The sequence below is a fragment of the Musca autumnalis genome, unplaced genomic scaffold (genome assembly GCF_047663935.1).
Source record: "Musca autumnalis isolate F117 unplaced genomic scaffold, ASM4766393v1 scaffold_2, whole genome shotgun sequence".
Taxonomy (NCBI): Eukaryota; Metazoa; Arthropoda; class Insecta; order Diptera; family Muscidae; genus Musca; species Musca autumnalis.
Genome location: NW_027411755.1, coordinates 261,939,428 through 261,965,724, shown reverse-complemented (window position 1 = coordinate 261,965,724; position 26,297 = coordinate 261,939,428). Strand labels below are relative to the sequence as shown.

Here is a 26,297-nt window from a genome sequence, read left to right as displayed (position 1 = left end):
GGCAGAAGTAGTAAACTGTTCCCCATATGAATTTTATGGTATCTGAAGTAAAGGAACGCTTTTCGATTAAAAGGTGGTAAAACTTGAAGATTCTTGCACGTAAAGAAACAGAGCTATGATGATTCCATGTGCCATGATAATACTCCGTGATATGGTGGGTCTCTTCCCCAGAATAACGCTTTGACAACCCTCCATCTTGTTCCTCTTTACTGTTTCATTCTGTTATCGTTTTATTTTGAGTGCCTATAAACTACCATTTCATGGTGATTTATAAGTAAATCACCCCAACAAACCAAAATCGCACGACAAATTTTAATTAATATCTAATTTTTTTATATTCCTTACTAATTAAAATCGTTCGCAAGTTATAAAACGGGATTCGTGGTGCTGCAAAATAAAGTTTAAGAAAGAAACCAAATAATATTGAAAAAAGTAAACGTGCTAAAAATTATTGCAAATTGAAAAAGGAAGAAAACACAAATCTAGGTTTTATGTTCGTGGTCGTCTTTTTGTCTTCTTCAAATACCAAACAATCAAATCAAATCATCGTTGCATGTGGGGGTCTTGCAGAGCAGAGGAGCAGAGCATTTAAATGAAAACAATCTATAGAACCCTTGTTTTTCCTGAATTCCTAAAACGTCAAAATTAGTAAACACAAAAGCAACAAGTGGGTTTGTTTACAATACCATTTTTGAACATTTTATAAAAAAACGCGAAAAATGAATGAAGTGTCAAGATTTCTCCACACAATCGAGTTGTGGATATGATAAAATATTTGTTTCAATGCAAAGCTGACGAATTTCTTCCTTACACATGTTCCAAAAACAAATTTAAAAATCATTGAATTCGATAGTTTTTTTTTTAAATTATTTGGCATATTATTCAAACACCACACACACATACACAGTTTGTTTATATAGTTTTGAAGTTTTAGGCATACTCGAATGAAAAAAATTTAAATTGACATAAAGCTTTGGCTAACCTTTCGTATTAAACCATGGCAGAACTGATTTTTCGACTTTTGTTTGACGATTATTTCACAATGAAGAAAAATTGGACGAAAAACAGAAGAAGAAGTCGAAAGCTGATAAAACTAAATTAGTCTTATGTCAGACTATGAAAATTTTCATTGAAAACGTTTTGCCATTTTCTTCCAAATTTTCATTGACGTCTACACGCATATATGAAATCATATGAAAATTTTGATATTTACATTGCTTTTCATTGGTTTGAGAGTTACGAATTTAAACAAAAAGAATAATTTCAGATTACAGAACCTTGCGTACAGAGTTTCACCCCCTTCACACCTCTTTCCTATAAAGTCATTTGCACGTACATGAAAATTTTCATAGTCTGGCATAAGACTTAAAAACTGTGAAATAAAAGACGAAAATTGATTTTTTATGTTTCTTTTTGACATTAGGTGTGTTTGTTTACTCAACAATTTGTACAATTTTGTACAAGTTCAGTAACTTCTTGTAATCGGCTAAGGTCTTTTGCATTATACTGTTGAGTAAACGAACAACATCCAGTAACAATTTGTACAAATTTTGAGTAAACGTACACACATATTGCTACGTCGATGGTCAGACTAGCACGATTTCAACATTGCGACGTCAAGTTTATAGGCGAGGGGTATGAAGTAGTGAAACCCATGTACATGGTTTTCTGTGTTTGTTGTGTTGCCTCTTCTTGTTCTTCGTTGCAAGATTTTTTCTTCAATTTTCTTTCATTTTTATTTTCTCAAACGTTAAAAACAAAACAAACATAAATATATTTAATAAAAACATTTAATTAATGAAATAGTGAAAATTTAACTATTAATATTAATTTAATTATTAATGTTAATTATTTTGTGTTGTTTTTGGTTTATTTATGTCTTTTTTTGTTTTTATTGGTATGAGAAGCACAACAAGCGCGAATGGTAAAATAAAGAGGACACGCAAAGATTTTAAATTTCACGTTAACGTGTGTGGACATTAACGAAATTTGAAAAGAAACTTTAACGAAATTGGTTTCATGAAACCTTGCTAGTCTGACCATCGACTACCAGGTCTACCATTTTTCCGTTCCTTTACTTTTCTGGTAAAAATGTTCATGAGAGAGCAATTTTGACACTTTTCTCTTTTACCACTCTTACCATTAAAAAAGTAAAGGAACAAAGCTGAAGCTATAGCTACCGATTTGTTGACTTCTAATCTAAACACTTGCTTTCCAATAAAACCAACGCTTCTTCATGCATAACATCTGGTAGTATTTCCATTGATTTGTAACCTATTTAAGAAAGTGGGAGTGGTAGGGTCTTATGGCTAAAATATGTATATCCAAAATAATGAACAGATTCATATTGAACCCAATACATCAGAAAATGATGATATGGGAATTGATATGAAAAATAACTCATATTGAACCCAATACATCAGAAAATGATGATATGGGAATTGATATTGAAAATAATAATGAAGAAACTATATCTTCACAAAATGTGATTTATATAGTTCAACAAGATGAACTAGAAATGCAAATATGTGCTCTGTCCCTTTACTTTTGAAAATGGTAAAACCGGCAGAAGTAGTAAACTGTTCCCCATATGAATTTTATGGTATCTGAAGTAAAGGAACGCTTTTCGATTAAAAGGTGGTAAAACTTGAAGATTCTTGCACGTAAAGAAACAGAGCTATGATGATTCCATGTGCCATGATAATACTCCGTGATATGGTGGGTCTCTTCCCCAGAATAACGCTTTGACAACCCTCCATCTTGTTCCTCTTTACTGTTTCATTCTGTTATCGTTTTATTTTGAGTGCCTATAAACTACCATTTCATGGTGATTTATAAGTAAATCACCCCAACAAACCAAAATCGCACGACAAATTTTAATTAATATCTAATTTTTTTATATTCCTTACTAATTAAAATCGTTCGCAAGTTATAAAACGGGATTCGTGGTGCTGCAAAATAAAGTTTAAGAAAGAAACCAAATAATATTGAAAAAAGTAAACGTGCTAAAAATTATTGCAAATTGAAAAAGGAAGAAAACACAAATCTAGGTTTTATGTTCGTGGTCGTCTTTTTGTCTTCTTCAAATACCAAACAATCAAATCAAATCATCGTTGCATGTGGGGGTCTTGCAGAGCAGAGGAGCAGAGCATTTAAATGAAAACAATCTATAGAACCCTTGTTTTTCCTGAATTCCTAAAACATCAAAATTAGTAAACACAAAAGCAACAAGTGGGTTTGTTTACAATACCATTTTTGAACATTTTATAAAAAAACGCGAAAAATGAATGAAGTGTCAAGATTTCTCCACACAATCGAGTTGTGGATATGATAAAATATTTGTTTCAATGCAAAGCTGACGAATTTCTTCCTTACACATGTTCCAAAAACAAATTTAAAAATCATTGAATTCGATAGTTTTTTTTTTTTTAAATTATTTGGCATATTATTCAAACACCACACACACATACACAGTTTGTTTATATAGTTTTGAAGTTTTAGGCATACTCGAATGAAAAAAATTTAAATTGACATAAAGCTTTGGCTAACCTTTCGTATTAAACCATGGCAGAACTGATTTTTCGACTTTTGTTTGACGATTATTTCACAATGAAGAAAAATTGGACGAAAAACAGAAGAAGAAGTCGAAAGCTGATAAAACTAAATTAGTCTTATGTCAGACTATGAAAATTTTCATTGAAAACGTTTTGCCATTTTCTTCCAAATTTTCATTGACGTCTACACGCATATTGAAATCATATGAAAATTTTGATATTTACATTGCTTTTCATTGGTTTGAGAGTTACGAATTTAAACAAAAAGAATAATTTCAGATTACAGAACCTTGCGTACAGAGTTTCACCCCCTTCACACCTCTTTCCTATAAAGTCATTTGCACGTACATGAAAATTTTCATAGTCTGGCATAAGACTTAAAAACTGTGAAATAAAAGACGAAAATTGATTTTTTATGTTTCTTTTTGACATTAGGTGTGTTCGTTTACTCAACAATTTGTACAATTTTGTACAAGTTCAGTAACTTCTTGTAATCGGCTAAGGTCTTTTGCATTATACTGTTGAGTAAACGAACAACATCCAGTAACAATTTGTACAAATTTTGAGTAAACGTACACACATATTGCTACGTCGATGGTCAGACTAGCACGATTTCAACATTGCGACGTCAAGTTTATAGGCGAGGGGTATGAAGTAGTGAAACCCATGTACATGGTTTTCTGTGTTTGTTGTGTTGCCTCTTCTTGTTCTTCGTTGCAAGATTTTTTCTTCAATTTTCTTTCATTTTTATTTTCTCAAACGTTAAAAACAAAACAAACATAAATATATTTAATAAAAACATTTAATTAATGAAATAGTGAAAATTTAACTATTAATATTAATTTAATTATTAATGTTAATTATTTTGTGTTGTTTTTGGTTTATTTATGTCTTTTTTTGTTTTTATTGGTATGAGAAGCACAACAAGCGCGAATGGTAAAATAAAGAGGACACGCAAAGATTTTAAATTTCACGTTAACGTGTGTGGACATTAACGAAATTTGAAAAGAAACTTTAACGAAATTGGTTTCATGAAACCTTGCTAGTCTGACCATCGACTACCAGGTCTACCATTTTTCCGTTCCTTTACTTTTCTGGTAAAAATGTTCATGAGAGAGCAATTTTGACACTTTTCTCTTTTACCACTCTTACCATTAAAAAAGTAAAGGAACAAAGCTGAAGCTATAGCTACCGATTTGTTGACTTCTAATCTAAACACTTGCTTTCCAATAAAACCAACGCTTCTTCATGCATAACATCTGGTAGTATTTCCATTGATTTGTAACCTATTTAAGAAAGTGGGAGTGGTAGGGTCTTATGGCTAAAATATGTATATCCAAAATAATGAACAGATTCATATTGAACCCAATACATCAGAAAATGATGATATGGGAATTGATATGAAAAATAACTCATATTGAACCCAATACATCAGAAAATGATGATATGGGAATTGATATTGAAAATAATAATGAAGAAACTATATCTTCACAAAATGTGATTTATATAGTTCAACAAGATGAACTAGAAATGCAAATATGTGCTCTGTCCCTTTACTTTTGAAAATGGTAAAACCGGCAGAAGTAGTAAACTGTTCCCCATATGAATTTTATGGTATCTGAAGTAAAGGAACGCTTTTCGATTAAAAGGTGGTAAAACTTGAAGATTCTTGCACGTAAAGAAACAGAGCTATGATGATTCCATGTGCCATGATAATACTCCGTGATATGGTGGGTCTCTTCCCCAGAATAACGCTTTGACAACCCTCCATCTTGTTCCTCTTTACTGTTTCATTCTGTTATCGTTTTATTTTGAGTGCCTATAAACTACCATTTCATGGTGATTTATAAGTAAATCACCCCAACAAACCAAAATCGCACGACAAATTTTAATTAATATCTAATTTTTTTTTTTATATTCCTTACTAATTAAAATCGCAAGTTATAAAACGGGATTCGTGGTGCTGCAAAATAAAGTTTAAGAAAGAAACCAAATAATATTGAAAAAAGTAAACGTGCTAAAAATTATTGCAAATTGAAAAAGGAAGAAAACACAAATCTAGGTTTTATGTTCGTGGTCGTCTTTTTGTCTTCTTCAAATACCAAACAATCAAATCAAATCATCGTTGCATGTGGGGGTCTTGCAGAGCAGAGGAGCAGAGCATTTAAATGAAAACAATCTATAGAACCCTTGTTTTTCCTGAATTCCTAAAACGTCAAAATTAGTAAACACAAAAGCAACAAGTGGGTTTGTTTACAATACCATTTTTGAACATTTTATAAAAAAACGCGAAAAATGAATGAAGTGTCAAGATTTCTCCACACAATCGAGTTGTGGATATGATAAAATATTTGTTTCAATGCAAAGCTGACGAATTTCTTCCTTACACATGTTCCAAAAACAAATTTAAAAATCATTGAATTCGATAGTTTTTTTTTTTTTTAAATTATTTGGCATATTATTCAAACACCACACACACATACACAGTTTGTTTATATAGTTTTGAAGTTTTAGGCATACCCAGTCAGCATTTTTTGAAAATTTTAATCGAATTCGAGTCTTTTTTTGATCCGACTGCACGATTAAAAAGCTAGAATATGAGCTCATTTTCTGATCATAAATGACTCCTTTGTCGGTAGGGAAACATAACCTCAGGCGACTCTTCTAAACAAATCACAAATGAGTCTTTTTCGAGTCGTATTTTAATCATTTATTGGTGTTTTGTTGATTAATTTCGAACCCTTTTTCGAGTCTTTTTAGAGTCATGTTTATAATTATTTATGAGTCTTTAGGGAGTCATTTATGAGTCTTTTTGTTAGACGAAATAAATTAAAAAATGTTCTTTTTATTCTTCTTTGTTTCTTTCCTTTGTTTTATAGTCTTTTCTGCTTTGTTATGCCTTTTAATTATCCTTTATGTTGCTTGGTGGTTAGTATACTGCTTCTTCATTTCACTTGGCAAAACCTGTTGTGTTGTGTTTGTCTGTACCTTTAATATTATACGTTACATTTATATCAAAATTTTGTAGAAAGTGTATATGAGAATTTTATTTTTTTATTTACAACCAAATAAAAATAAAACAAAGCAATCAGCTTTTAATCACCTAACTGTTCAAAATATGATCAGAGTATACATAATTATAATCACTTTTCAAACACCTGTATGACCCTTTTTTGATTAAGCATTTTTCAATCTTCCAGATGATAAAAATGTGACAATAAATAACAAAAAAAATTGTCACATTTTAAACACCTCAATGATTTATTTGTGATTGCTACACATTTGTTGTTGTATTTTAAATTGAACTCTTTTTAATCATTACAGGGAGTCACTTTCGAGTCCCTTTCTGATCACACAAGCGACTTAATCAATTTTTGATCACCAAAAGGACTCTAAAAAGACTCCTCAATGTGATTTTTGAAAAAACAGTCTTCTAAATGCTATCTGGGTAATCGAATGAAAAAAATTTAAATTGACATAAAGCTTTGGCTAACCTTTCGTATTAAACCATGGCAGAACTGATTTTTCGACTTTTGTTTGACGATTATTTCTCAATGAAGAAAAATTGGACGAAAAACAGAAGAAGAAGTCCAAGGTACATTTATACAAGGTAGAAGTGACAATCAGCTGTATTCTTACTTTTTTTGTAAATTTAGTTTTCAAAATGTAATAGGGTCTACTCATGAAATTTGAAACTTCGAAATTTGCTACCATAAAATATTGTTTTTCTTCCTAAACGTGTAATAAAAATGACCTACCACAGTTCTGAATGATTTATATTTACATTGTCATTCAAATTTGATCTATTTTGGAGGATTTTCAAAATGTATTTATATTTTTCCTGAGAAAATTTTTAGATCGACCCTATTATTCAATATTTTCTTTGACAATTAATTTTCAATACCAACAATGTTGTTTTTGTAAATTTGTTAGTTGTTGTAATTCATGCACATACCTTCTATAAATGTACCTTGAAGAAGTCGAAAGCTGATAAAACTAAATTAGTCTTATGTCAGACTATGAAAATTTTCATTGAAAACGTTTTGCCATTTTCTTCCAAATTTTCATTGACGTCTACACGCATATATGAAATCATATGAAAATTTTGATATTTACATTGCTTTTCATTGGTTTGAGAGTTACGAATTTAAACAAAAAGAATAATTTCAGATTACAGAACCTTGCGTACAGAGTTTCACCCCCTTCACACCTCTTTGCTATAAAGTCATTTGCACGTACATGAAAATTTTCATAGTCTGGCATAAGACTTAAAAACTTTGAAATAAAAGACGAAAATTGATTTTTTATGTTTCTTTTTGACATTAGGTGTGTTCGTTTACTCAACAATTTGTACAATTTTGTACAAGTTCAGTAACTTCTTGTAATCGGCTAAGGTCTTTTGCATTATACTGTTGAGTAAACGAACAACATCCAGTAACAATTTGTACAAATTTTGAGTAAACGTACACACATATTGCTACGTCGATGGTCAGACTAGCACGATTTCAACATTGCGACGTCAAGTTTATAGGCGAGGGGTATGAAGTAGTGAAACCCATGTACATGGTTTTCTGTGTTTGTTGTGTTGCCTCTTCTTGTTCTTCGTTGCAAGATTTTTTCTTCAATTTTCTTTCATTTTTATTTTCTCAAACGTTAAAAACAAAACAAACATAAATATATTTAATAAAAACATTTAATTAATGAAATAGTGAAAATTTAACTATTAATATTAATTTAATTATTAATGTTAATTATTTTGTGTTGTTTTTGGTTTATTTATGTCTTTTTTTGTTTTTATTGGTATGAGAAGCACAACAAGCGCGAATGGTAAAATAAAGAGGACACGCAAAGATTTTAAATTTCACGTTAACGTGTGTGGACATTAACGAAATTTGAAAAGAAACTTTAACGAAATTGGTTTCATGAAACCTTGCTAGTCTGACCATCGACTACCAGGTCTACCATTTTTCCGTTCCTTTACTTTTCTGGTAAAAATGTTCATGAGAGAGCAATTTTGACACTTTTCTCTTTTACCACTCTTACCATTAAAAAAGTAAAGGAACAAAGCTGAAGCTATAGCTACCGATTTGTTGACTTCTAATCTAAACACTTGCTTTCCAATAAAACCAACGCTTCTTCATGCATAACATCTGGTAGTATTTCCATTGATTTGTAACCTATTTAAGAAAGTGGGAGTGGTAGGGTCTTATGGCTAAAATATGTATATCCAAAATAATGAACAGATTCATATTGAACCCAATACATCAGAAAATGATGATATGGGAATTGATATGAAAAATAACTCATATTGAACCCAATACATCAGAAAATGATGATATGGGAATTGATATTGAAAATAATAATGAAGAAACTATATCTTCACAAAATGTGATTTATATAGTTCAACAAGATGAACTAGAAATGCAAATATGTGCTCTGTCCCTTTACTTTTGAAAATGGTAAAACCGGCAGAAGTAGTAAACTGTTCCCCATATGAATTTTATGGTATCTGAAGTAAAGGAACGCTTTTCGATTAAAAGGTGGTAAAACTTGAAGATTCTTGCACGTAAAGAAACAGAGCTATGATGATTCCATGTGCCATGATAATACTCCGTGATATGGTGGGTCTCTTCCCCAGAATAACGCTTTGACAACCCTCCATCTTGTTCCTCTTTACTGTTTCATTCTGTTATCGTTTTATTTTGAGTGCCTATAAACTACCATTTCATGGTGATTTATAAGTAAATCACCCCAACAAACCAAAATCGCACGACAAATTTTAATTAATATCTAATTTTTTTTTTATATTCCTTACTAATTAAAATCGTTCGCAAGTTATAAAACGGGATTCGTGGTGCTGCAAAATAAAGTTTAAGAAAGAAACCAAATAATATTGAAAAAAGTAAACGTGCTAAAAATTATTGCAAATTGAAAAAGGAAGAAAACACAAATCTAGGTTTTATGTTCGTGGTCGTCTTTTTGTCTTCTTCAAATACCAAACAATCAAATCAAATCATCGTTGCATGTGGGGGTCTTGCAGAGCAGAGGAGCAGAGCATTTAAATGAAAACAATCTATAGAACCCTTGTTTTTCCTGAATTCCTAAAACGTCAAAATTAGTAAACACAAAAGCAACAAGTGGGTTTGTTTACAATACCATTTTTGAACATTTTATAAAAAAACGCGAAAAATGAATGAAGTGTCAAGATTTCTCCACACAATCGAGTTGTGGATATGATAAAATATTTGTTTCAATGCAAAGCTGACGAATTTCTTCCTTACACATGTTCCAAAAACAAATTTAAAAATCATTGAATTCGATAGTTTTTTTTTTTTAAATTATTTGGCATATTATTCAAACACCACACACACATACACAGTTTGTTTATATAGTTTTGAAGTTTTAGGCATACTCGAATGAAAAAAATTTAAATTGACATAAAGCTTTGGCTAACCTTTCGTATTAAACCATGGCAGAACTGATTTTTCGACTTTTGTTTGACGATTATTTCACAATGAAGAAAAATTGGACGAAAAACAGAAGAAGAAGTCCAAGGTACATTTATACAAGGTAGAAGTGACAATCAGCTGTATTCTTACTTTTTTTGTAAATTTAGTTTTCAAAATGTAATAGGGTCTACTCATGAAATTTGAAACTTCGAAATTTGCTACCATAAAATATTGTTTTTCTTCCTAAACGTGTAATAAAAATGACCTACCACAGTTCTGAATGATTTATATTTACATTGTCATTCAAATTTGATCTATTTTGGAGGATTTTCAAAATGTATTTATATTTTTCCTGAGAAAATTTTTAGATCGACCCTATTATTCAATATTTTCTTTGACAATTAATTTTCAATACCAACAATGTTGTTTTTGTAAATTTGTTAGTTGTTGTAATTCATGCACATACCTTCTATAAATGTACCTTGAAGAAGTCGAAAGCTGATAAAACTAAATTAGTCTTATGTCAGACTATGAAAATTTTCATTGAAAACGTTTTGCCATTTTCTTCCAAATTTTCATTGACGTCTACACGCATATATGAAATCATATGAAAATTTTGATATTTACATTGCTTTTCATTGGTTTGAGAGTTACGAATTTAAACAAAAAGAATAATTTCAGATTACAGAACCTTGCGTACAGAGTTTCACCCCCTTCACACCTCTTTCCTATAAAGTCATTTGCACGTACATGAAAATTTTCATAGTCTGGCATAAGACTTAAAAACTGTGAAATAAAAGACGAAAATTGATTTTTTATGTTTCTTTTTGACATTAGGTGTGTTTGTTTACTCAACAATTTGTACAATTTTGTACAAGTTCAGTAACTTCTTGTAATCGGCTAAGGTCTTTTGCATTATACTGTTGAGTAAACGAACAACATCCAGTAACAATTTGTACAAATTTTGAGTAAACGTACACACATATTGCTACGTCGATGGTCAGACTAGCACGATTTCAACATTGCGACGTCAAGTTTATAGGCGAGGGGTATGAAGTAGTGAAACCCATGTACATGGTTTTCTGTGTTTGTTGTGTTGCCTCTTCTTGTTCTTCGTTGCAAGATTTTTTCTTCAATTTTCTTTCATTTTTATTTTCTCAAACGTTAAAAACAAAACAAACATAAATATATTTAATAAAAACATTTAATTAATGAAATAGTGAAAATTTAACTATTAATATTAATTTAATTATTAATGTTAATTATTTTGTGTTGTTTTTGGTTTATTTATGTCTTTTTTTGTTTTTATTGGTATGAGAAGCACAACAAGCGCGAATGGTAAAATAAAGAGGACACGCAAAGATTTTAAATTTCACGTTAACGTGTGTGGACATTAACGAAATTTGAAAAGAAACTTTAACGAAATTGGTTTCATGAAACCTTGCTAGTCTGACCATCGACTACCAGGTCTACCATTTTTCCGTTCCTTTACTTTTCTGGTAAAAATGTTCATGAGAGAGCAATTTTGACACTTTTCTCTTTTACCACTCTTACCATTAAAAAAGTAAAGGAACAAAGCTGAAGCTATAGCTACCGATTTGTTGACTTCTAATCTAAACACTTGCTTTCCAATAAAACCAACGCTTCTTCATGCATAACATCTGGTAGTATTTCCATTGATTTGTAACCTATTTAAGAAAGTGGGAGTGGTAGGGTCTTATGGCTAAAATATGTATATCCAAAATAATGAACAGATTCATATTGAACCCAATACATCAGAAAATGATGATATGGGAATTGATATGAAAAATAACTCATATTAAACCCAATACATCAGAAAATGATGATATGGGAATTGATATTGAAAATAATAATGAAGAAACTATATCTTCACAAAATGTGATTTATATAGTTCAACAAGATGAACTAGAAATGCAAATATGTGCTCTGTCCCTTTACTTTTGAAAATGGTAAAACCGGCAGAAGTAGTAAACTGTTCCCCATATGAATTTTATGGTATCTGAAGTAAAGGAACGCTTTTCGATTAAAAGGTGGTAAAATTTGAAGATTCTTGCACGTAAAGAAACAGAGCTATGATGATTCCATGTGCCATGATAATACTCCGTGATATGGTGGGTCTCTTCCCCAGAATAACGCTTTGACAACCCTCCATCTTGTTCCTCTTTACTGTTTCATTCTGTTATCGTTTTTTTTTGAGTGCCTATAAACTACCATTTCATGGTGATTTATAAGTAAATCACCCCAACAAACCAAAATCGCACGACAAATTTTAATTAATATCTAATTTTTTTATATTCCTTACTAATTAAAATCGTTCGCAAGTTATAAAACGGGATTCGTGGTGCTGCAAAATAAAGTTTAAGAAAGAAACCAAATAATATTGAAAAAAGTAAACGTGCTAAAAATTATTGCAAATTGAAAAAGGAAGAAAACACAAATCTAGGTTTTATGTTCGTGGTCGTCTTTTTGTCTTCTTCAAATACCAAACAATCAAATCAAATCATCGTTGCATGTGGGGGTCTTGCAGAGCAGAGGAGCAGAGCATTTAAATGAAAACAATCTATAGAACCCTTGTTTTTCCGGAATTCCTAAAACGTCAAAATTAGTAAACACAAAAGCAACAAGTGGGTTTGTTTACAATACCATTTTTGAACATTTTATAAAAAAACGCGAAAAATGAATGAAGTGTCAAGATTTCTCCACACAATCGAGTTGTGGATATGATAAAATATTTGTTTCAATGCAAAGCTGACGAATTTCTTCCTTACACATGTTCCAAAAACAAATTTAAAAATCATTGAATTCGATAGTTTTTTTTTTTTTAAATTATTTGGCATATTATTCAAACACCACACACACATACACAGTTTGTTTATATAGTTTTGAAGTTTTAGGCATACTCGAATGAAAAAAATTTAAATTGACATAAAGCTTTGGCTAACCTTTCGTATTAAACCATGGCAGAACTGATTTTTCGACTTTTGTTTGACGATTATTTCACAATGAAGAAAAATTGGACGAAAAACAGAAGAAGAAGTCCAAGGTACATTTATACAAGGTAGAAGTGACAATCAGCTGTATTCTTACTTTTTTTGTAAATTTAGTTTTCAAAATGTAATAGGGTCTACTCATGAAATTTGAAACTTCGAAATTTGCTACCATAAAATATTGTTTTTCTTCCTAAACGTGTAATAAAAATGACCTACCACAGTTCTGAATGATTTATATTTACATTGTCATTCAAATTTGATCTATTTTGGAGGATTTTCAAAATGTATTTATATTTTTCCTGAGAAAATTTTTAGATCGACCCTATTATTCAATATTTTCTTTGACAATTAATTTTCAATACCAACAATGTTGTTTTTGTAAATTTGTTAGTTGTTGTAATTCATGCACATACCTTCTATAAATGTACCTTGAAGAAGTCGAAAGCTGATAAAACTAAATTAGTCTTATGTCAGACTATGAAAATTTTCATTGAAAACGTTTTGCCATTTTCTTCCAAATTTTCATTGACGTCTACACGCATATATGAAATCATATGAAAATTTTGATATTTACATTGCTTTTCATTGGTTTGAGAGTTACGAATTTAAACAAAAAGAATAATTTCACATTACAGAACCTTGCGTACAGAGTTTCACCCCCTTCACACCTCTTTCCTATAAAGTCATTTGCACGTACATGAAAATTTTCATAGTCTGGCATAAGACTTAAAAACTGTGAAATAAAAGACGAAAATTGATTTTTTATGTTTCTTTTTGACATTAGGTGTGTTTGTTTACTCAACAATTTGTACAATTTTGTACAAGTTCAGTAACTTCTTGTAATCGGCTAAGGTCTTTTGCATTATACTGTTGAGTAAACGAACAACATCCAGTAACAATTTGTACAAATTTTGAGTAAACGTACACACATATTGCTACGTCGATGGTCAGACTAGCACGATTTCAACATTGCGACGTCAAGTTTATAGGCGAGGGGTATGAAGTAGTGAAACCCATGTACATGGTTTTCTGTGTTTGTTGTGTTGCCTCTTCTTGTTCTTCGTTGCAAGATTTTTTCTTCAATTTTCTTTCATTTTTATTTTCTCAAACGTTAAAAACAAAACAAACATAAATATATTTAATAAAAACATTTAATTAATGAAATAGTGAAAATTTAACTATTAATATTAATTTAATTATTAATGTTAATTATTTTGTGTTGTTTTTGGTTTATTTATGTCTTTTTTTGTTTTTATTGGTATGAGAAGCACAACAAGCGCGAATGGTAAAATAAAGAGGACACGCAAAGATTTTAAATTTCACGTTAACGTGTGTGGACATTAACGAAATTTGAAAAGAAACTTTAACGAAATTGGTTTCATGAAACCTTGCTAGTCTGACCATCGACTACCAGGTCTACCATTTTTCCGTTCCTTTACTTTTCTGGTAAAAATGTTCATGAGAGAGCAATTTTGACACTTTTCTCTTTTACCACTCTTACCATTAAAAAAGTAAAGGAACAAAGCTGAAGCTATAGCTACCGATTTGTTGACTTCTAATCTAAACACTTGCTTTCCAATAAAACCAACGCTTCTTCATGCATAACATCTGGTAGTATTTCCATTGATTTGTAACCTATTTAAGAAAGTGGGAGTGGTAGGGTCTTATGGCTAAAATATGTATATCCAAAATAATGAACAGATTCATATTGAACCCAATACATCAGAAAATGATGATATGGGAATTGATATGAAAAATAACTCATATTGAACCCAATACATCAGAAAATGATGATATGGGAATTGATATTGAAAATAATAATGAAGAAACTATATCTTCACAAATGTGATTTATATAGTTCAACAAGATGAACTAGAAATGCAAATATGTGCTCTGTCCCTTTACTTTTGAAAATGGTAAAACCGGCAGAAGTAGTAAACTGTTCCCCATATGAATTTTATGGTATCTGAAGTAAAGGAACGCTTTTCGATTAAAAGGTGGTAAAATTTGAAGATTCTTGCACGTAAAGAAACAGAGCTATGATGATTCCATGTGCCATGATAATACTCCGCGATATCGTTTTATTTTGAGTGCCTATAAACTACCATTTCATGGTGATTTATAAGTAAATCACCCCAACAAACCAAAATCGCACGACAAATTTTAATTAATATCTAATTTTTTTTTTTATATTCCTTACTAATTAAAATCGTTCGCAAGTTATAAAACGGGATTCGTGGTGCTGCAAAATAAAGTTTAAGAAAGAAACCAAATAATATTGAAAAAAGTAAACGTGCTAAAAATTATTGCAAATTGAAAAAGGAAGAAAACACAAATCTAGGTTTTATGTTCGTGGTCGTCTTTTTGTCTTCTTCAAATACCAAACAATCAAATCAAATCATCGTTGCATGTGGGGGTCTTGCAGAGCAGAGGAGCAGAGCATTTAAATGAAAACAATCTATAGAACCCTTGTTTTTCCTGAATTCCTAAAACGTCAAAATTAGTAAACACAAAAGCAACAAGTGGGTTTGTTTACAATACCATTTTTGAACATTTTATAAAAAAACGCGAAAAATGAATGAAGTGTCAAGATTTCTCCACACAATCGAGTTGTGGATATGATAAAATATTTGTTTCAATGCAAAGCTGACGAATTTCTTCCTTACACATGTTCCAAAAACAAATTTAAAAATCATTGAATTCGATAGTTTTTTTTTTTTTTAAATTATTTGGCATATTATTCAAACACCACACACACATACACAGTTTGTTTATATAGTTTTGAAGTTTTAGGCATACTCGAATGAAAAAAATTTAAATTGACATAAAGCTTTGGCTAACCTTTCGTATTAAACCATGGCAGAACTGATTTTTCGACTTTTGTTTGACGATTATTTCACAATGAAGAAAAATTGGACGAAAAACAGAAGAAGAAGTCCAAGGTACATTTATACAAGGTAGAAGTGACAATCAGCTGTATTCTTACTTTTTTTGTAAATTTAGTTTTCAAAATGTAATAGGGTCTACTCATGAAATTTGAAACTTCGAAATTTGCTACCATAAAATATTGTTTTTCTTCCTAAACGTGTAATAAAAATGACCTACCACAGTTCTGAATGATTTATATTTACATTGTCATTCAAATTTGATCTATTTTGGAGGATTTTCAAAATGTATTTATATTTTTCCTGAGAAAATTTTTAGATCGACCCTATTATTCAATATTTTCTTTGACAATTAATTTTCAATACCAACAATGTTGTTTTTGTAAATTTGTTAGTTGTTGTAATTCATGCACATACCTTCTATAAATGTACCTTGAAGAAGTCGAAAGCTGATAAAACTAAATTAGTCTTATGTCAGACTATGAAAATTTTCATTGAAAACGTTTTGCCATTTTCTTCCAAATTTTCATTGACGTCTACACGCATATATGAAATCATATGAAAATTTTGATATTTACATTGCTTTTCATTGGTTTGAGAGTTACGAATTTAAACAAAAAGAATAATTTCAGATTACAGAACCTTGCGTACAGAGTTTCACCCCCTTCACACCTCTTTCCTATAAAGTCATTTGCACGTACATGAAAATTTTCATAGTCTGGCATAAGACTTAAAAACTGTGAAATAAAAGACGAAAATTGATTTTTTATGTTTCTTTTTGACATTAGGTGTGTTCGTTTACTCAACAATTTGTACAATTTTGTACAAGTTCAGTAACTTCTTGTAATCGGCTAAGGTCTTTTGCATTATACTGTTGAGTAAACGAACAACATCCAGTAACAATTTGTACAAATTTTGAGTAAACGTACACACATATTGCTACGTCGATGGTCAGACTAGCACGATTTCAACATTGCGACGTCAAGTTTATAGGCGAGGGGTATGAAGTAGTGAAACCCATGTACATGGTTTTCTGTGTTTGTTGTGTTGCCTCTTCTTGTTCTTCGTTGCAAGATTTTTTCTTTCATTTTTATTTTCTCAAACGTTAAAAACAAAACAAACATAAATATATTTAATAAAAACATTTAATTAATGAAATAGTGAAAATTTAACTATTAATATTAATTTAATTATTAATGTTAATTATTTTGTGTTGTTTTTGGTTTATTTATGTCTTTTTTTGTTTTTATTGGTATGAGAAGCACAACAAGCGCGAATGGTAAAATAAAGAGGACACGCAAAGATTTTAAATTTCACGTTAACGTGTGTGGACATTAACGAAATTTGAAAAGAAACTTTAACGAAATTGGTTTCATGAAACCTTGCTAGTCTGACCATCGACTACCAGGTCTACCATTTTTCCGTTCCTTTACTTTTCTGGTAAAAATGTTCATGAGAGAGCAATTTTGACACTTTTCTCTTTTACCACTCTTACCATTAAAAAAGTAAAGGAACAAAGCTGAAGCTATAGCTACCGATTTGTTGACTTCTAATCTAAACACTTGCTTTCCAATAAAACCAACGCTTCTTCATGCATAACATCTGGTAGTATTTCCATTGATTTGTAACCTATTTAAGAAAGTGGGAGTGGTAGGGTCTTATGGCTAAAATATGTATATCCAAAATAATGAACAGATTCATATTGAACCCAATACATCAGAAAATTATGATATGGGAATTGATATGAAAAATAACTCATATTGAACCCAATACATCAGAAAATGATGATATGGGAATTGATATTGAAAATAATAATGAAGAAACTATATCTTCACAAAATGTGATTTATATAGTTCAACAAGATGAACTAGAAATGCAAATATGTGCTCTGTCCCTTTACTTTTGAAAATGGTAAAACCGGCAGAAGTAGTAAACTGTTCCCCATATGAATTTTATGGTATCTGAAGTAAAGGAACGCTTTTCGATTAAAAGGTGGTAAAACTTGAAGATTCTTGCACGTAAAGAAACAGAGCTATGATGATTCCATGTGCCATGATAATACTCCGTGATATGGTGGGTCTCTTCCCCAGAATAACGCTTTGACAACCCTCCATCTTGTTCCTCTTTACTGTTTCATTCTGTTATCGTTTTATTTTGAGTGCCTATAAACTACCATTTCATGGTGATTTATAAGTAAATCACCCCAACAAACCAAAATCGCACGACAAATTTTAATTAATATCTAATTTTTTTTTTTATATTCCTTACTAATTAAAATCGTTCGCAAGTTATAAAACGGGATTCGTGGTGCTGCAAAATAAAGTTTAAGAAAGAAACCAAATAATATTGAAAAAAGTAAACGTGCTAAAAATTATTGCAAATTGAAAAAGGAAGAAAACACAAATCTAGGTTTTATGTTCGTGGTCGTCTTTTTGTCTTCTTCAAATACCAAACAATCAAATCAAATCATCGTTGCATGTGGGGGTCTTGCAGAGCAGAGGAGCAGAGCATTTAAATGAAAACAATCTATAGAACCCTTGTTTTTCCTGAATTCCTAAAACGTCAAAATTAGTAAACACAAAAGCAACAAGTGGGTTTGTTTACAATACCATTTTTGAACATTTTATAAAAAAACGCGAAAAATGAATGAAGTGTCAAGATTTCTCCACACAATCGAGTTGTGGATATGATAAAATATTTGTTTCAATGCAAAGCTGACGAATTTCTTCCTTACACATGTTCCAAAAACAAATTTAAAAATCATTGAATTCGATAGTTTTTTTTTTTTTTAAATTATTTGGCATATTATTCAAACACCACACACACATACACAGTTTGTTTATATAGTTTTGAAGTTTTAGGCATACTCGAATGAAAAAAATTTAAATTGACATAAAGCTTTGGCTAACCTTTCGTATTAAACCATGGCAGAACTGATTTTTCGACTTTTGTTTGACGATTATTTCACAATGAAGAAAAATTGGACGAAAAACAGAAGAAGAAGTCCAAGGTACATTTATACAAGGTAGAAGTGACAATCAGCTGTATTCTTACTTTTTTTGTAAATTTAGTTTTCAAAATGTAATAGGGTCTACTCATGAAATTTGAAACTTCGAAATTTGCTACCATAAAATATTGTTTTTCTTCCTAAACGTGTAATAAAAATGACCTACCACAGTTCTGAATGATTTATATTTACATTGTCATTCAAATTTGATCTATTTTGGAGGATTTTCAAAATGTATTTATATTTTTCCTGAGAAAATTTTTAGATCGACCCTATTATTCAATATTTTCTTTGACAATTAATTTTCAATACCAACAATGTTGTTTTTGTAAATTTGTTAGTTGTTGTAATTCATGCACATACCTTCTATAAATGTACCTTGAAGAAGTCGAAAGCTGATAAAACTAAATTAGTCTTATGTCAGACTATGAAAATTTTCATTGAAAACGTTTTGCCATTTTCTTCCAAATTTTCATTGACGTCTACACGCATATATGAAATCATATGAAAATTTTGATATTTACATTGCTTTTCATTGGTTTGAGAGTTACGAATTTAAACAAAAAGAATAATTTCAGATTACAGAACCTTGCGTACAGAGTTTCACCCCCTTCACACCTCTTTCCTATAAAGTCATTTGCACGTACATGAAAATTTTCATAGTCTGGCATAAGACTTAAAAACTGTGAAATAAAAGACGAAAATTGATTTTTTATGTTTCTTTTTGACATTAGGTGTGTTCGTTTACTCAACAATTTGTACAATTTTGTACAAGTTCAGTAACTTCTTGTAATCGGCTAAGGTCTTTTGCATTATACTGTTGAGTAAACGAACAACATCCAGTAACAATTTGTACAAATTTTGAGTAAACGTACACACATATTGCTACGTCGATGGTCAGACTAGCACGATTTCAACATTGCGACGTCAAGTTTATAGGCGAGGGGTATGAAGTAGTGAAACCCATGTACATGGTTTTCTGTGTTTGTTGTGTTGCCTCTTCTTGTTCTTCGTTGCAAGATTTTTTCTTCAATTTTCTTTCATTTTTATTTTCTCAAACGTTAAAAACAAAACAAACATAAATATATTTAATAAAAACATTTAATTAATGAAATAGTGAAAATTTAACTATTAATATTAATTTAATTATTAATGTTAATTATTTTGTGTTGTTTTTGGTTTATTTATGTCTTTTTTTGTTTTTATTGGTATGAGAAGCACAACAAGCGCGAATGGTAAAATAAAAAGGACACGCAAAGATTTTAAATTTCACGTTAACGTGTGTGGACATTAACGAAATTTGAAAAGAAACTTTAACGAAATTGGTTTCATGAAACCTTGCTAGTCTGACCATCGACTACCAGGTCTACCATTTTTCCGTTCCTTTACTTTTCTGGTAAAAATGTTCATGAGAGAGCAATTTTGACACTTTTCTCTTTTACCACTCTTACCATTAAAAAAGTAAAGGAACAAAGCTGAAGCTATAGCTACCGATTTGTTGACTTCTAATCTAAACACTTGCTTTCCAATAAAACCAACGCTTCTTTATGCATAACATCTGGTAGTATTTCCATTGATTTGTAACCTATTTAAGAAAGTGGGAGTGGTAGGGTCTTATGGCTAAAATATGTATATCCAAAATAATGAACAGATTCATATTGAACCCAATACATCAGAAAATGATGATATGGGAATTGATATGAAAAATAACTCATATTGAACCCAATACATCAGAAAATGATGATATGGGAATTGATATGGAAAATAATAATGAAGAAACTATATCTTCACAAAATGAGATTTATATAGTTCAACAAGATGAACTAGAAATGCAAATATGTGCTCTGTCCCTTTACTTTTGAAAATGGTAAAACCGGCAGAAGTAGTAAACTGTTCCCCATATGAATTTTATGGTATCTGAAGTAAAGGAACGCTTTTCGATTAAAAGGTGGTAAAACTTGAAGATTCTTGCACGTAAAGAAACAGAGCTATGATGATTCCATGTGCCATGATAATACTCCGTGATATCGTTTTATTTTGAGTGCCTATAAACTACCATTTCATGGTGATTTATAAGTAAATCACCCCAACAAACCAAAATCGCACGACAAATTTTAATTAATATCTAATTTTTTTATATTCCTTACTAATTAAAATCGTTCGCAAGTTATAAAACGGGATTCGTGGTGCTGCAAAATAAAGTTTAAGAAAGAAACCAAATAATATTGAAAAAAGTAAACGTGCTAAAAATTATTGCAAATTGAAAAAGGAAGAAAACACAAATCTAGGTTTTATGTTCGTGGTCGTCTTTTTGTCTTCTTCAAATACCAAACAATCAAATCAAATCATCGTTGCATGTGGGGGTCTTGCAGAGCAGAGGAGCAGAGCATTTAAATGAAAACAATCTATAGAACCCTTGTTTTTCCTGAATTCCTAAAACGTCAAAATTAGTAAACACAAAAGCAACAAGTGGGTTTGTTTACAATACCATTTTTGAACATTTTATAAAAAAACGCGAAAAATGAATGAAGTGTCAAGATTTCTCCACACAATCGAGTTGTGGATATGATAAAATATTTGTTTCAATGCAAAGCTGACGAATTTCTTCCTTACACATGTTCCAAAAACAAATTTAAAAATCATTGAATTCGATAGTTTTTTTTAAATTATTTGGCATATTATTCAAACACCACACACACATACACAGTTTGTTTATATAGTTTTGAAGTTTTAGGCATACTCGAATGAAAAAAATTTAAATTGACATAAAGCTTTGGCTAACCTTTCGTATTAAAACATGGCAGAACTGATTTTTCGACTTATGTTTGACGATTATTTCACAATGAAGAAAAATTGGACGAAAAACAGAAGAAGAAGTCGAAAGCTGATAAAACTAAATTAGTCTTATGTCAGACTATGAAAATTTTCATTGAAAACGTTTTGCCATTTTCTTCCAAATTTTCATTGACGTCTACACGCATATATGAAATCATATGAAAATTTTGATATTTACATTGCTTTTCATTGGTTTGAGAGTTACGAATTTAAACAAAAAGAATAATTTCAGATTACAGAACCTTGCGTACAGAGTTTCACCCCCTTCACACCTCTTTCCTATAAAGTCATTTGCACGTACATGAAAATTGTCATAGTCTGGCATAAGACTTAAAAACTGTGAAATAAAAGACGAAAATTGATTTTTTATGTTTCTTTTTGACATTAGGTGTGTTTGTTTACTCAACAATTTGTACAATTTTGTACAAGTTCAGTAACTTCTTGTAATCGGCTAAGGTCTTTTGCATTATACTGTTGAGTAAACGAACAACATCCAGTAACAATTTGTACAAATTTTGAGTAAACGTACACACATATTGCTACGTCGATGGTCAGACTAGCACGATTTCAACATTGCGACGTCAAGTTTATAGGCGAGGGGTATGAAGTAGTGAAACCCATGTACATGGTTTTCTGTGTTTGTTGTGTTGCCTCTTCTTGTTCTTCGTTGCAAGATTTTTTCTTCAATTTTCTTTCATTTTTATTTTCTCAAACGTTAAAAACAAAACAAACATAAATATATTTAATAAAAACATTTAATTAATGAAATAGTGAAAATTTAACTATTAATATTAATTTAATTATTAATGTTAATTATTTTGTGTTGTTTTTGGTTTATTTATGTCTTTTTTTGTTTTTATTGGTATGAGAAGCACAACAAGCGCGAATGGTAAAATAAAAAGGACACGCAAAGATTTTAAATTTCACGTTAACGTGTGTGGACATTAACGAAATTTGAAAAGAAACTTTAACGAAATTGGTTTCATGAAACCTTGCTAGTCTGACCATCGACTACCAGGTCTACCATTTTTCCGTTCCTTTACTTTTCTGGTAAAAATGTTCATGAGAGAGCAATTTTGACACTTTTCTCTTTTACCACTCTTACCATTAAAAAAGTAAAGGAACAAAGCTGAAGCTATAGCTACCGATTTGTTGACTTCTAATCTAAACACTTGCTTTCCAATAAAACCAACGCTTCTTTATGCATAACATCTGGTAGTATTTCCATTGATTTGTAACCTATTTAAGAAAGTGGGAGTGGTAGGGTCTTATGGCTAAAATATGTATATCCAAAATAATGAACAGATTCATATTGAACCCAATACATCAGAAAATGATGATATGGGAATTGATATGAAAAATAACTCATATTGAACCCAATACATCAGAAAATGATGATATGGGAATTGATATGGAAAATAATAATGAAGAAACTATATCTTCACAAAATGAGATTTATATAGTTCAACAAGATGAACTAGAAATGCAAATATGTGCTCTGTCCCTTTACTTTTGAAAATGGTAAAACCGGCAGAAGTAGTAAACTGTTCCCCATATGAATTTTATGGTATCTGAAGTAAAGGAACGCTTTTCGATTAAAAGGTGGTAAAACTTGAAGATTCTTGCACGTAAAGAAACAGAGCCATGATAATACTCCGTGATATCGTTTTATTTTGAGTGCCTATAAACTACCATTTCATGGTGATTTATAAGTAAATCACCCCAACAAACCAAAATCGCAATTAATATCTAATTTTTTTATATTCCTTACTAATTAAAATCGTTCGCAAGTTATAAAACGGGATTCGTGGTGCTGCAAAATAAAGTTTAAGAAAGAAACCAAATAATATTGAAAAAAGTAAACGTGCTAAAAATTATTGCAAATTGAAAAAGGAAGAAAACACAAATCTAGGTTTTATGTTCGTGGTCGTCTTTTTGTCTTCTTCAAATACCAAACAATCAAATCAAATCATCGTTGCATGTGGGGGTCTTGCAGAGCAGAGGAGCAGAGCATTGAGGGAAAAACATTGTCATTGAGTTATAGTTTAGTTTTGTGTAGTAATAAAAACAAAAAAGAAAGCAAAGACCGAACCAACATGGAATATTCTCAAGATCCCTATGAACTGAAACTTTATCAAATGTTTAACAGTTGTGATTCCAAACAGTGCGGCTATTTGGATGAAACGTCGTTAAGAAGACTTTGCGGGCTCTTAGAGTTAAGAGACAAAGGAAAGGTGCTTATCGACAATCTGGCCGCGGAAGGACGCACATCACATGTAACCTTTGAGAACTTTAAAGAAGCATTGCTAAACTTCTTGGGCACAGAACTTGATGGTGGCGGTGGTGTTAGCTCGACTGCAAACGAGTCAAGTAAGTCAGCAGAGAAAGGTGTAGTCGCAGTCAACGATGGAAATGTAGTGGGTAAGTCGATTGTTATTTGGAGTAGTATGGGCGATTCCTTTTTGCGATTTTCTTCTAAATCGCTATCTGACTTTCGCCTTATTGGTATTACGTCAAACCGATACTCACTATCAACCAATCAAGATAAGCCTTTAGAAAGTTTTTTGCTATTGTTTGCATATACCCCTTTGCAGCCATCGTACTACATTAATTAGAATAATTAACAAATTTGCAAAATGTCTTTTGCTTGCTTATCGCCACAACACATTCATTGATTTGGGTAATGTTTGGATATGTGTGTTTGTGGAAATACTGGATATGGCATTTGAATCTATCTTTTTGTTTTTCTAAATATAGCATCATTTTCGTCTTACACAATGCTAGTGGGTACCTACATAATCGATTGACATTTGGTTAGCTGTTAACATGACTATCAGAACGTATAGTATATGGTGTGTGGCTTGGTTTTGATAGCAATAAGAATACCATAATTAATAACTAGTGTAACATGATACATGAGTGTAAGTCATGCAACATTATGGAGTGAGAAAATGCAATATACATATGTACATATAATGACACGATCATGGTAAAGGTGACAAAGAAATGAATTAACAACTCCACTGAAACATCTTGAAGAACAAAGAAAAAGGGTTGTCACACGAAAATACAAATGTGTGTCGTTATGATTTTGCTTTGCAAATTGATGTGCGGCTAAGAACATAGATTGTGTTTAAAATATAATATGTATTGTTTTATACTCTACAAAGAGGGTATAATGAGTTATTGGTCTGCTCCAGATCCTTCAAGAATTTAATATTTTCGAAAATTTTACTATTTTGCCTTATGAATTTGTTAGTTTTACATTATTTGTTAGGGCAAACACTGCACTTTTAACAAGGGAAGTAGAGACGTGGAAAAATAGTTATTTTTGATGATCTACCTATATAGATTCCTTTTTAGGGTTGGTTTTTATATGCCGTTCTGGCCATTTTACATACATGTTCTGGAGGTTTATACCATTGGCTTCCTAGGATTTTCGATAAAGTAAGCCAGTAGTGTCGATTCCGGAACATTAAATCGATATACTGTATTACTTATGCTCATATAATCGCAGAAATCCTGAGATTTTGAGTAAACGATTCCGGATTGTCGACTTAGGGATGTTAAACTTATGGACTGCTTGCGGTATTATAATTTCGCATGTGCAGATTTTTTAGCGCCTCTGTCACCCCCTTTTTTCGTATAGCTTTTTTTCTTTCGAGCATAATCACCACCAGCAACATATTCATTTTCAATATCATCGAAATCAACAGCACCAGGACCATATCGAGGAGCATTTAAAGGAAGAACAGTAATAACAACAATCTCGGGAGCATCTATCGGAGAAATAGCGGCAACAGGACCAGTAGAGACAACTTCTGGAGCATTTATAATAGAACTAGAGGCATCAGGACCAATAGCGACGCCACCTGTGTAGCTGAAATCCTAAAAACTTTAATGCACGTTCGAATTCTGGCCAGTGTATATCCGAAATGTAACATTCCCTTTAGGACAAATAATGTTTAATATATTGCAAAGTTTCTACTGATATATTGTCCATCTCTACGAAGCGCTGTAGGTGGCATGGTGACTGTTTAAGATATCTTCTAAAAACATTCCGTAAATTTCACTTTTTTATACCCTCAGCATTTGTGCTAACGAGGGTAGATACACTTTCATACGGGCAAAATGTGCCTCATCGAAATAATGCTTTAAGACCCTATGTATGTTTGGACGAAATCCGTTTCAGACAATCTGGAGTCGATTTAGCAATGTCCGTCCGTCTGCCCGTCCGTATCGTAATATTTTGCCCAAACTTAGTTTAAGTTCGAAGATAGGTCATATCGGTTCACTCCTTCGGGTACCTCCCCACAAAAGTTCGAAAATGTTCGGAAAATTTGTGCGCACGATAACTCTTGAAGGGAGTAACCGATTTAGTCCATCGTATTATTCCTTCTAGTTATTGATCGGGTTCCAATATGGACTCAATTGGTCCATTCCTTCGGGTACCTCCCACATAAAATTTCGGAAAAGTTCAGTTAAGTTCGAATCGCTTTGATTTTTGTTGTAGCAACTTGTATTCACTGCCCCCATACGAAGGTACAAGTTTCATC

At 31.2% G+C, this 26,297-nt stretch overlaps 1 protein-coding gene across 6 annotated transcripts in view; it reads left to right on the top strand.

Moving 5' to 3' along the window:
* Nin (blastoderm-specific gene 25D) overlaps window positions 1–26,297 on the top strand; it is a 115,393-nt gene that overhangs the window by 70,809 nt on the left and 18,287 nt on the right. For 2 of the 6 annotated variants that reach the window (XM_073964764.1, XM_073964763.1), the window contains exon 1: window positions 23,422–24,162. The exons of 2 other annotated variants lie outside the window; for them this stretch is intronic. In XM_073964764.1, the coding sequence (XP_073820865.1) occupies window positions 23,721–24,162 (442 nt within the window). In that variant the 5' untranslated portion in view covers window positions 23,422–23,720. Of the gene's footprint in view, window positions 1–23,348; window positions 24,163–26,297 lie in introns of those variants that run through there. 2 more of the 6 variants (XM_073964765.1, XM_073964766.1) reach the window with 2 other exon arrangements.